General features: G+C 50.4%; 1 protein-coding gene across 2 annotated transcripts in view; it reads right to left on the bottom strand.

The window, feature by feature from the left end:
* Positions 1-4781: 4781 nt before the first annotated feature.
* The window catches only part of IGFBP2 (insulin like growth factor binding protein 2), a 58385-nt gene continuing 50566 nt past the window's right edge, over positions 4782-12600 (bottom strand). For both annotated transcript variants that reach the window (XM_068195507.1, XM_068195508.1), the window contains exons 2-4: positions 10071-10291; positions 8515-8655; positions 4782-6712 (exon numbers count right to left, since the gene is read on the bottom strand). In XM_068195507.1, the coding sequence (XP_068051608.1) occupies positions 6545-6712; positions 8515-8655; positions 10071-10291 (530 nt within the window). In that variant the 3' untranslated portion in view covers positions 4782-6544. The remainder of the gene's footprint in view (positions 6713-8514; positions 8656-10070; positions 10292-12600) is intronic.

The raw sequence follows: 12600 nt of genomic DNA, 5'->3' as shown, positions 1-12600 counted from the left end.
CCTAAGTATCCCATGGGCTCCCCATCAGGATGTTACCCTGATGGAGGGCAGGACTGGACACCTGTGGTTATTTCCCTCCAAGTGACAGTGGGGGTGAGTTTTGCCTATGGACTTCCACAGAGACCCAGCAGAACACATTTCGTCCTGGGGACAAAGCACCTTCCCATGCTGAAAAGAAGGAAGTGTGCTACCAATGTAAATGTACCCCCCAAAAAGCCTGTTGGAGTGGGGTAACTCCGTGTTGTTGGAGGGGAGCATGGTGGAAGCTGAAAGAGGGACCCCTCCAGGCTCTGCAGGCCTGATGGAGCAGGGTTGGTTTAACCAGAGTGGTGGGTTAATGCTGGGATGCAAGTGTAATGAAGAATGGGGTGAAGACAGCAGGAGGAGGAAGAGCTTGTGCTAACCCCAGGGCCACTGGACACCATTGTTGACACTGTCCGCTTGCTGATCCCTGTGCAAAACCTCCTGACTGTCATAGGCCAGTACCACCTTTCCCAGGACCCTTCCTTCCTCCTCTCTTCCTCTTTCTTGCTTTTTTTTTGTTTGTTTGTTTGTTTTGTTGTTTAATTTCCCAAAACTTGAAAGCCTTTGGCTGCAGAGAAAGGAGATGCCCCTGGGGTGGGATGGGAAGGGCATCAGACTCCCATGGACCTTGCCTTTTGGCAAGGATGTTTTTGCAGGGTGAGGGTTAGCTCACAGGGCCCCACGGTGCTGTCACAATGTGTGGCCCTGGGAGCCCAGAGTACCAAAATCCACCCCACACAGCCTCCCTCATCCCTGCACACCCCATGCTGGGATGGCATTGCCTGTCCTGTCCCCATGAACCTGGAGGAAGGATGATGGACATTTGGGGTTTACCACCCTCACCCCCCAGATCACCTCGGCTCCCAGGATGGGGTACCAGTGACCCCCCTCCAGCTGCCCACTCCCTTAAGGATCCCCAGCAGGACGAGGCTGTTTACAGGCTGCACTAATATTTAGGACTGGGGTTGGAGCCTGGTTGGGCTGGGAATGAGAGTGACTTCAGGAGGGCTTGGTCACCCTCTGGGGTGGCAGTGATGATTCTCAGTGATTCTCAGCACCCAGCAGCACCCCTCTGCATTTAGGATGAGAGAGCCAGAAGGGGCAGATTTGGAAGCTGGGGAGGGTTGAGGGACACCAGGAGATGCTGGCAGTTTGTGCATCGGGGGCTCGTGAGACTCAGGGGTCTCTGGCTATGGTATTTGTGTCAAGCCCACACTGGTATCCAGGATATGAGCTGGGAAGGAGAGGACAAGGATGGCTCAGGACAGCCCTTCCACCACATCTGCCAGGGGAGCGGCGCTCAGTGGCTGGGCTACCCCTTGTCTGTACTGCAGTGGACTTTGAAAACCACTAGTACAAGAGCATTTTGCACTATTTCTCTGCTCTCTCCCCCCTTCCCCTTTTCTCCGCCTTCCCCATGAAAATTCTTTGCTGTTGGTTTAGTTTTCTTTTGTTTTGTTGTCGTTTTTTTTTCCCCCAAATGGAGCATTGTATATTTAAAGAACAGTCAGTTCACCTCGCTTCCAGACCGCTGTCCTGGCCCTGGCTAGGAGCCCTGCCTGCTGTGGCCCCCTCCCCAGCCCCACCAGCTGCCACTGCCACCGGGACAGACGTCACCACGCACGTTACCCACCGTTGTAACACAGTTGTTAAAACACACCAGATTCCGAGTTTCCTGCCTGGTTTTTATCTTTAAGCAATACTCACTACACATTTTACGGTAGCTTTTTATAGCTTTACATACATACGGTAGTTCTGTTGTTTCGTTTTGGTTTTGTTGTTTTGTTTTTTTTTTTCCAGTAAACAAGAAATACTCATAATCTTACTGGTGGGAAAAAAAAAAGCAGTTTGTGAAAAACTGACAATGGAAGAAGAGCTTAATGCTCTGTTTAGCATTTTGTACTTAAAAAAAATCTCACATTTTATTAAAAAGTGAAGATTGCTGTATACTATTTATTCAACTTATAATTTATGTTACTCTTTGATCTTTGTCTTTTCTCATGACAAAGCATTTATTTAATAAAGTTATGCATTCAGTTAGCTTGTGCCTGACCCTCATGGAGCATCTGTGTGCCAGGGCCTGCCAGTGAGCTGCTCCAGCCCCGAGCATCCCATGGCCGCCTGTGTTGGGTCCCTTGGGGGGCTCAGCCGGTTCCACAAGGGTGCTCAGGGAGGTACAGGGCGTGGGGTATAACGGTGTCAATGCTTTAGGGGAGCTTTTGATACTAGAACAATCTGCTGGGTGACTGGTAAAAGCTGCAAGCTTAACTTTACAGTTTTACAGTTTCCTGAAAGCAGAGCTACAATTTTTTATCTTTTTTTTTTTTTTTTTTTTTAGAATTTTCTTTGCCTGGATGTGGCAGTGGGGCACAGCACACACATTCACAGCTTACCAGGGCAAAGTACCTAGCAACCAGTGACATTAAGCCCCTAAATGCTATCTCAAACTGAGCTCTAGAGCTTAGGAGCAGACATGTGATTTGAGTCTCAGACATCTTGGGGCCGCTGGAGTCCCAGCGGCAGGAACATCCCTGGAGCTGCTCAGCCCAGCCAGGCCATGGTCCTCAAACACTCTGTGGTAGCTCTTGGAGGTTCATCCCACTGCCCTCCCCGGTGCTGGATCTGACCCTGCCCCACGGCCCAGGCAGCCAACACCCTTCATTCACCCACTCACCCCCGATCTCCCTCCTCCTGTGCCCCTCTTCCTCTCCATTCACCCGCCAGCATCACCCCGTGCGCCCGGAGCGGGGCGGGGGGCGATATCATCCCCTTTGCCCCTGCACTGAGGACCGTGGCTTGCCAGGGCTGCGCTAACAATGCATCCCACAGCCACCCTGAAGCACATGGAGCTGGCACAGCCACCCCGTCCCCGGTGGACACCGTGTCCCCGGTGGACACCCCGTCCCTGATGGACACGCCGTCCCCGGTGGACACCCCGTCCCCGGTGGACACCCCGTCCCTGATGGACACCCCGTCCCCGATGGACACGCCGTCCCCGGTGGACACCCCGTCCCTGATGGACACGCCGTCCCCGGTGGACACCCCGTCCCCGGTGGACACCCCGTCCCTGATGGACACGCCGTCCCTGATGGACACGCCGTCCCCGGTGGACACGCCGTCCCCGGTGGACACCCCGTCCCCGGTGGACACCCCGTCCCTGATGGACACGCCGTCCCTGATGGACACGCCGTCCCTGATGGACACGCCGTCCCCCGACCTCCTCGGGCAGCACACGGGGCAGGCGCCGCGGCCGCCACCAGGCGGCGCCACGCCCCGCCCGCGTTTCCCTCGGGGCCCGGCCGCGGTGCTGCCGCTTCCCGCCGCAGAGGCCCTGAAGTGCGGCTTTCCATGCAAAAAGTTAGTGCTGCCTTCAGCTACGGGCTGATAAATCACATCCCTAAGGACAGCTGGAGCTGTATACACGTGTATAAGTAGCTACAGCTGTACACAGATACGGTCATACATTTTTGCACTAATGATGTTCTTTATATTAAATATCATGGTTTATACTGTACTATTGTACAGGTCTTTGTACTAGAAATACTAGAAAGAAATCCTTCGCCATGAGGATGATGAGGCATTGGAACAGGTTGGCTAGAGAAGTTGTGGACACCCCAGCCGTGGGAGTGTTCGAGGCCAGGTTGGATGGGGCCTGGAGCAGCCTGGTCTAGTGGCAGGTGTCACAGCTCGTGTTTGTTCCCCTCCAGCCCTTGACCGGGAGGGTGGCCCAGGCACTGCTGGGCTCCAGGCTTGGGCATCTCTGTCACCTCCAGTCCTCTTTGGGCAGCACCTGGCTTGGAGCACCCTCATGCCCCACCCTGCTACTCAGCATTCCCCACCCCTGGCATCACCTGAGCCACCTCCAGCTCAGCCCAGAGGCACCGGACAGGACAGTAATTTTGCTACTTTTCCCATGTTCTTCAGCCTACATCCCACCCCCCCATCATGCCTGTCCTCTTACCCCTCTCCTGCAGCCCCCCACACTCACTGCCTCCTGCCCCCCTACAGCTTCCTGGTGCTCCTCAGCACTGGCAAGCTCCTCAACATGTGTCTGTCCAAAACTCATAGCAGGGGGTAGAACAAAACAGAAGGGGAAGAGCGCAGTGGTTCTGCCTCCCTTTGGGGAGTCCAAAGGGAAAACACAGCCAGGTGGATGCAGCATGTTAGGGCCAGCAAAGAGCCTCACCTTCAATGCTACAATTTTAATTGAATGTAGTGTGGGTGGTTTCTTTATTATTTTTATTATTATTTGCCTCTCTGTGATGCCCAAACACCAAGCTCTGCTGTCACACTCCCTCTGGCAGCACTTCTCACCTTGGGAGAATGTGGAGGACGTCTCTCCACAGCCCTGTGAGTGGAGCAGCTCAGCCAAACTGGTCACACACAAAGCCTATACCTCCCTGCACTTCCCAACAGATTGACAAGGACCCATGTGTATAGCAGGAATATAGCCAGGCAAAGGAGGAGTAACACCAGTTCCTCCCTACTCACAGAACTGGAGCCAGTAACAATGAAAAGCTCAGCTCCCGTTACAGCCTGTCAGCCATGGACAAAGGATGCACAGGGACAAATCTGCATGTGATGCATGTGAGCCAAAGAACCATCCTGCAAGTACTGTGGAGGGGAAAGACAACAGTTTTCTGGCATCCTATTTCATTTATTCCAACTTTATGTAACTCAGCTTTCTTAAAAGGGAAGAAGGCAAACAAATATGAAAACTTCCCTATTCCTAAACAAAACAAAGTACAAACTGCAGATGAGAGCCAGCATGTGCAAGTTTTATATGAAAAAGCAGAACACCCTCAGATGTTAACAGAAAACAGCATCATTTTTACAATTACGTGGTTTTGCATGGAGGTGTGTTTTCTTCTTTCATTTGCTCCCATTCATACACATCCACATACGCCCATCCCCGACCTTCCAAAGGGGGTTCTTCCCCTGTCTCCTCCACTGCCACATCCAAACCCCTGCAAAGGCACGAGGGCCCTAACTTAACAAAGCCCACCTGTGCCCTTCACACTTCAGATCTGAAATGTGGGTCCAAGAAGGGGAACAAGAAACAACAAACCACTTAAGAAAAGCCCAAGATGTTTACTCCAAGGAGAGGGTTTTTGCAATTGCTCTAATAAGGACATCCATATTAAAAAAAAAAAAAAAAAAGGAAGAAAATAATAAAACCTCCTTGCTTAGGCAATGGGGAAGTTATTTATTCTCAGCATCGTGTGTTACACACATACAGTGTGTTCTGTACAGAAAGAAATCAACAGGTGAATTAACAGCAGAGACACATCTCTCCTCACCATGTCCAGCACAAAACCTCTCAGAGCACCTGGAATCACTTGGATTTAATCTATAGAAATGTGTATGTGGGCAGAGGAGTGTGAGTGTGAGTGTGTGTGTGTGTGTGTGTGTGTGTGTGTGAGTGAGGGCCTTTACAAAGCAAGATATATACTGTAATTTACTTACAAAAAGAAAAAGTTATGTGCTGAATAACAGATGCTCACTTCAGTCCCAAGCAAAAATGGAGGGACAAGGGCAACTGCTTGGGAACGCAGGTTTTAGATATTTTGTTTTTTCCTATCTAGAAATAAAGAAAAGATGAATAAGAGAAAAGAGAGACATTCCCTGGCTTGTTATCCTAAATCTACACACGCATCCTTCCACCAAGCCTCGGCAAGTTCATTTTAGCTCCCTTGGCATAAGCTGATCCTAAGAAATACTGTGCAAAAGCCCTTCAAATCCCTTGGAAAAACAAGCATTTAGCTTTGCTATCACCCAAAGGCCCCATGCTCCCACACCAGTGGCTGAAGCTGGGCCCCTGTGGAGTTGGCTGTGCCCCAGCACAAGCAAAGGAAGCACCCAGGAGTGTTGTTAGGGGGCAAGGTGGCAGCTGTCTTATCTTTAGCCCTTTCCCTCACTGCTGCTTCCTTGGGGAACACATCTCAACTGTGGTGGTATGTTCCAGCTGGGAATCTGGGGTCTTCCTTTCTTCCCTCCCTCCCACACCACATCCCCTGCCAGGACTGATGGCTGGGCTGGGGCACAAGAGACTGACTGGCAGGACACAAGAGGCAGGTGACAGTATTTACAGTCTTTGGTCTTGGGGAAGAGAGAAAAAGAGGAGAAAAGGCTGGGCTCTTTCAGTTTTTTTTACCCTCTCCCACTCATAGCAAGGGATTTTGTCCCCTGGGAGGGGTCAGGGAGCACATGGCACTCTGTGCTGGAGGGTGCAGAAAAATGCCGCAAAGCAGCAGGGAGGGCAGGGCTGCAGGGCGAGGAGCAAAAAAGACCAGTTTTCTGGTTTATGTTGGGTGAAAGACTAAGAAAGCAGTCCCTTCTCCTTGCAAAACCCCCACCACCTTCCCCTCCTGTTATCCCTCCCCTCCCCAGGAACCAGGCAGCTGAGGAAGGAGGGCAGCACCCAGTCTCTTCCAGAGCCTAAAGAGACACGCTGAAACCCATGTAAAATCCAGCACTGGGGCCACAGTGAGCCACCTCCAGCCAGCAAGATCGCATCTGTCTACTGGCTCCGCAGGGCGTGTGCTCCCCGGTCCTCCTGCTCATGGGCTGTATAGAAGAGGTGGCACTCGGGGTCCCCGCGGATGGTGGGTGCACCCTGGATCACCTTCCCATGGATGGGGTCCACGCACCAGCACTCGCCACGCTGCCCATTCACCGACATCTTGCACTGCGTGGAGAGGAACAGGACAGGTGTCAGAGTCAAGAGGACAAAACAAACCACTTCCCTGGTCACCCAGCCAAAAGCCCCAGCACTGGCAGAGCTGGGGTTTCTCTGGTGGTCTGGCACTAGTTTAGATTCAGGCAAAATCCATGGGATGCTGTACTCAAACCTCCCAGGGCCTATGCTGCACCAGCAGTGTTACTCCAGCAGTCCAGGGTGAGGGCTGAACCTCTTCCCCAGGGGCTGTGCCAGGGACCAAGAAGCCAATTTTAATGAACCAGAAGGACAAGTGTCCCTGAAATGCATCACCCTTTGCCAACTGGCAATGAAAGCATCCAACGAGACAAAGATCCCTTAGGAAAGAGGGATGAGACAGACTGACAGAGGAGCTGCAGAAGTCTTCTCACCTGCAGATTAGGCTAAACAAACATCAGATCAAGGCCCCCACAGCCAGACCAAACAGAGATTCACTTATCCCAGAACAGAGGCAGGGACCCTGGTGCATCTGGATCTGGCCTCTGTCTTCCCAGTCTTGTTAGAGAAAATTTTCTTGGTCTAATAGTTATTGTCCTCCTCCTGCCCTGCAGTGCTGCAGGCTCTTTGAACCTGGTGTTCATCCCTCCAGCCCCAGCAGATACATTTCTGAACAGGCTGTAGTGGGAGATGCAGAGGTTACTCCAAGCAGGCCAGTGCAGGCTGACTTGTTCCTCAAGCACAAGGAGCAGCAGAGACTCTTTTTTCTTCTGTAGCACACAAAGCATCACTGCAGTGTCCAGACTCATTCCCCAGACATGGCTCATCTTACAGGCAACCTGCCAGCTCTGCTCCATCCAGCCGTTCCAAGTGTGCTCGTGCTGGGGGATCCAGCCAGCTCATGGGGCTCTTCAGGGGTGGATGGGTAAGGGCCCAAGTGGGACAGAGACAGGAGAACAGAGAGAGGGAGATTCTCTCAGAGCATCCTATTTTTATTTTATTTAATGCTTCTGATGAAGGGGTAGAGGTAGCCCTGAGTAAAAGGCCTAGCCATGAAAACAGCACGAGTCCCCTCCAAAGGCTCAGCTATAAGGAATCCTCATATCCAGGTACTATTCACAGATTATTCCAGTCAACCCTGCACTAGCCGTTGTTCCTGCTGTTTTTCCCAGCAGTTTTTTCCCCATTCCTCAACCATTGATACCTGGTGGTTTTGCATGAATGAAGCCAGGAAGTCATAATTCAGACACACCAGTTTTCTGAGTTCTTCTGGGTCCCATAAATATCTTCAGATGTATGCTGCACCCCAACCCCCACTCTGCCTGGAAGGAATCCCTCCTGGAGCTGGGGGACCAGCCTCAGCTTGTAGAGGAAAACCAGTGAAGTACAGTAGAAACCTTCCTGACTCCCAGAAGTGCCTTCTGCTTTGTCTGTAAGTATTCAGTATTCAATCCCTCTCTGCTTTTCTCCTGCAGCAGGGCCCAGACAGGACAAGATCTGGCTCTAAGTTCAATAGACCTGGACAGATAAGCAGCTCTTGTGGGGAAGAAGAACTAAACTGATTCTCCATCTCTGGACTGCCCACAGCCATGTGTGGATGTGGATTTCATCTCCACTTGCAAACTAGTGTCTGCAGATGCACATGGGTGTAACTAAACCTGTCCGTGCCACGTGCAGCATTTGCTATCTACCCCACACCTCACATCACACACACGGTATCAGCCCAGCCCTGAACTATGCATGTTCTGTGTCTGCACATGGTGGGGACAGACAGTGAGCCAAGGGCTGCTGCTGGAAGCACAGACAGCCCCAGAGCTGCCACTCTCCCCACTTACCTGTTTGAGATTGTACAAGCCATGCTTGTCACAGTTGGGGATGTGAAGGGAGTAGAGGTGCTCCAGGGGCCCTCGCTCATCTGGCAGCCGCATGGTGGATATACGTTCCAGGACCTGATCCAGCTCCTGCTGACAAGGGGTCTGAAAACAGTCCAGAAAGCAGAAAAAAAATGTATTATCAGGACAATGGTTCCATTCAGCATTAACACTGTGGACAATGGGAACACCAGTGGAGATGAACATGTGTGCATCCCTAAAGACACAGGTTTGCCACTGGGTCCTTCCTGAAGAGTTTACCTCCAGGCACCCAAAATCAGAGTCGTGCATAGACATGTACATCTCCCATGTACCTGATGTGGCCAAGAGCCTTGGAACATAGGTGCCAAGTTCTGGATACAGAGAAATCTCAGAGAGGCTACCATGGCTCCCACTGGTGGTGACAAGTGACATGAAGCAGGGCTAGTCCAGACAGATCAGGAGGGTTTCCATACGCATAGCCCAGAGCACACACCTGTGATGCAGTTTTGGCCCAGAAGTACAACTCAAAAACATGTGAGACTCCATGGGAGTGGAGAGGAAGACCTGGGAATGGGAGTACCCCAAGCCAGCCTCTGGAGGCATCCTTCTTGCTCCACAGCAGCTCCCAGACAGGGCTTCCAGCCAAGGCAGTGTGGTTGAAATATGCCTGATGTGAACCGAACTGAGTCTACACTTCTCTGATTTTGCAGTGGGTGAGGTTTTTTTTTTTTTTTTGCAAAGGAGCAGCAGCAGTGTGTGAGCTCTCAAAGTTGATGGTGCCTGTGTTTTATTTTGAACTTCTGTTTTGCCTAGTCCTTGGAAGTCATGAGGACTCTCTTCAATCTACTTTCCGTCCCTGTGCTCCCCAGATATTAATACTTTGTATGTTTACAGGATGTATATTGTGGACCCCTTGGGGTGGGTTTCAATCTCCATCCCCATTCCCATCCCATCTAGTTGCCTTGATCAAGCTTCCCACTAGAGGGAAGCCACGGCCAAGAACTGGATAACAGACAGGGACAGGCAAGTAGACTGGGAGGTCTTAGAGCACTCTCCCTGCTACAGAACAGTCACACAGGTCATCCTCAGGGCTTGTGGCATCCTTTAACCTGGACTGGGGCTGCTGCAGCAGGCAGACAGCCCTGCTTCTGGCCCCTCAGATCCCCTTCAGCCATGCCGGCTTAGGGAAAACGGGTGTGAGAAAGCCAGATCATGGGCAAGGGTATGCCTGCACTGCTGCAGAGGTGGGTGTTGAGCCACCAGAAGCCCCCCTTCCAGAAGTGAAGCTGCAATGAAAATAATGCATCCTGACCAGCATATCAAAGTTCATCAGATGGAGGTTTCAGTCCCAGCATTAGGCCAAAAATGTTTGCTTCTCTCCAGTTTTTTCTTTCAATTTATTTTTTCTGTTTTTAAGACAGTTTATTGCTGATGCCACTTAGGCTTTGCATTCAGCATTTCCCAGTGAGCCCACAGCTGCCCCTCCCTTAGCTCCCCACAGCTGCCCCCCTTAGCTCCCCACAGCCCTGCCCTCTCACCCTGCCCGTCGACAGCCGTGACTTTTTGGAGTCCTCGTGGTTGTGATGGGCCTTGCTAACTTTGCCCATCTGCCGTTGCTGCTCGTTCACCTTCTCCCTCATCACGGCTAGCTCCTTCATGCCCGTCTTCATGGGTTTCCTCCCAGCTCCACTCAGGATCCCCACGGTGCCATCCACGTGGTTCTCAGCAAGAATGCTCTCAGACCGGTCATCACCATTATCTGCAGGAGACAGGACAGACAAGGAAAGTGTCCAGCTCAGTCAGGCGCTGCCTCACATGTTCATCCTGCCCTGGATCATTTTCAGACGTGGCTGGTTACCAAGCCATAAAATCTTTGCATGCAAAAATTTTAAATTGCATTAGCCCTTTCATCTGGAAGGTGAGAATAGATTCTTTCATTCTGGCGTTATTACCACTCTAAAACACAGTTTAGAGAGCAGGGGAAATCGCTGCTGGAGAAGTCCTTTCTGGCTTTTCTGTGACCTTCTAAATTACTTCCCAAGAATGCAATTTTCCCATTAGAAGGCCAGTTGGATTAGAGTTGCCAAGTGTACTTCAGCTCCAACACTTAAAACCACAGTGATTAGTAACAATACCTTGAGTCCATCTGTCATCCCCCAGAATATCTCCAGGAATACTTACTCAGTATTCATGTGTTAAAATAAATTCTCAGGTCTGCTTTCAAAAATACCTCACCTCTGTACTGTGGCCATGTGGCCACCCTAACATCCTTTGGAGATCCTGCCATTTCAGTGATCATCATCCTTGCCATACCATCTTTCCCATTGTTTCTCATATACTATGCTACTTATTTAGCTTCTACCTACTTCTGCATTTGGCCACTTCTGCTGACAGTGGAACAGTCACAACTCTGCCACTGCTGAATGCCACAAGATCCCAGCTAGTTCAGCCATTTCAAAATCAGTTAGAAATCTGGGGATTTCTGGTCTTTTTCCACCTCCTCTGCTGTGCTTTACGCATTTTCCCAATTCACAAGGAATTTGTGAGAGTAAACCTTGCCACAGCAGGACACAATGGTCACAATGCTGCAGCCACCAGTCTCTTTGGACTTTGCAGTGGAAATGAGGACAGATCTCAATTCCTCCTATTTGCTCCAAACATCTAGGAGGTGACAGCTGATCACTCCTTGTTGCCTGCTCTGATCTGGCTGGGCAAGCACATCTAAAACCATAGTTGAATAGAATATTGAAGCTGACCCTGAATTAAACTGGGACTTGATGCAAGACCTCCAGAGGTCCCTTCCAGGCCAAATCAGGATTGAACCCACACATGCACATCACCTCCCAGTGCAATAACCCAGGCCACGCTTTGTACGTCTCGGTATGTATCTCTCTACATAAGACCTCTCTAGCAGCTCCATAGGTACCATACCAGGGGACAGACCAGGCTGTTCTGGTGATGGTGACAAACAGGAAGTGTCTTTCAGTATTGCCAAGGGAGAACTGTAGCACCCAACTTCCCAGCATCAGAACTCTCTCTGGCACCTCCAATTTCAGCTTTCCAGTATTACGGAAGTCAGGCACTTACCTAGAGGTAAAGAAATCATATCAAACTGTGCATGATGCAGGGCAAGCAATGCTTTAGCTCACATAACAGTGCTTAACTTATGGATCTCTCCTGCTTCTCAGAGGACCAAGCATATAGAGCATTTACAGATGTTAAAGTTCCTTTTTTCAGAATCTGCATGATGATGTTTATCCCTATTGTCAGCATTGCCCTACTGTCATGACAGTGAAAAATCATAATAGAAAGCGTTTTATTTCTGACACAGCTTTCTAAGCTCTTTTCAGATATTACAACCCCAAGCTCACAAAGGAGAAACTGTGAAAAGGATTTTGTCTGAACTTACTCAGCAAACATGCAGGTACCTGATGCCAAGATGCCCCAGGTAGGCTGGCTCAAGGAGCCATCCAGCCCAGCCTGCCATCCATGAGAAAACATCAGCAGCTGCTTGGGAGCAGAAGGACCATTCCCAGTCTGTGCTGCAAACCAGCAATAAGAGCACTTTCATGGCTGAAGGATGCATCTGACCCATAGGATTCAAAAGCCACCAAAGACCCATCCCTCAGTGGATTTGTCCAGTATCTTTTTGAACTTCTTCACGATTTCCAGAAATACTAAATGCATTTTGTCTGCAGGTTTTTAGCTGCTTAGGTAGCAACTATGAAAAGCAAACATAGGGCAAAACCAATCTGGCAAAGCCCATTACTTTCCTCAGTTCTGGTTCCAGATGAGAATTGAGACCAGGTTTGATAGCCAGATGGGCAAGCTCAAAGTCTAAGCTGCTGTCTGGTGATTGCCATCTGGCTATCATCCTAGAAGTCAGACAAGCAATATTTTGAGCAGGAATATTCTGTTTATACACCAGTCTCCCCATTAATTAGAAACACATAGTGAGAAGAGAGAAGGCCATGAGGCCACCTTTAGAGAGAATCAACTAAAAAAGCACCATGAAGAGATGGGCAAGGCTGGAGAGGCAAGGCTGGCTTAGGAGAGTTTTAGCTTTCT

Source organism: Anomalospiza imberbis, chromosome 7 (genome assembly GCF_031753505.1).
Source record: "Anomalospiza imberbis isolate Cuckoo-Finch-1a 21T00152 chromosome 7, ASM3175350v1, whole genome shotgun sequence".
NCBI lineage: Eukaryota > Metazoa > Chordata > Aves > Passeriformes > Viduidae > Anomalospiza > Anomalospiza imberbis.
Note: the sequence above shows the minus strand (reverse complement) of the source record. Positions and strands in the feature narration are given on the sequence as shown.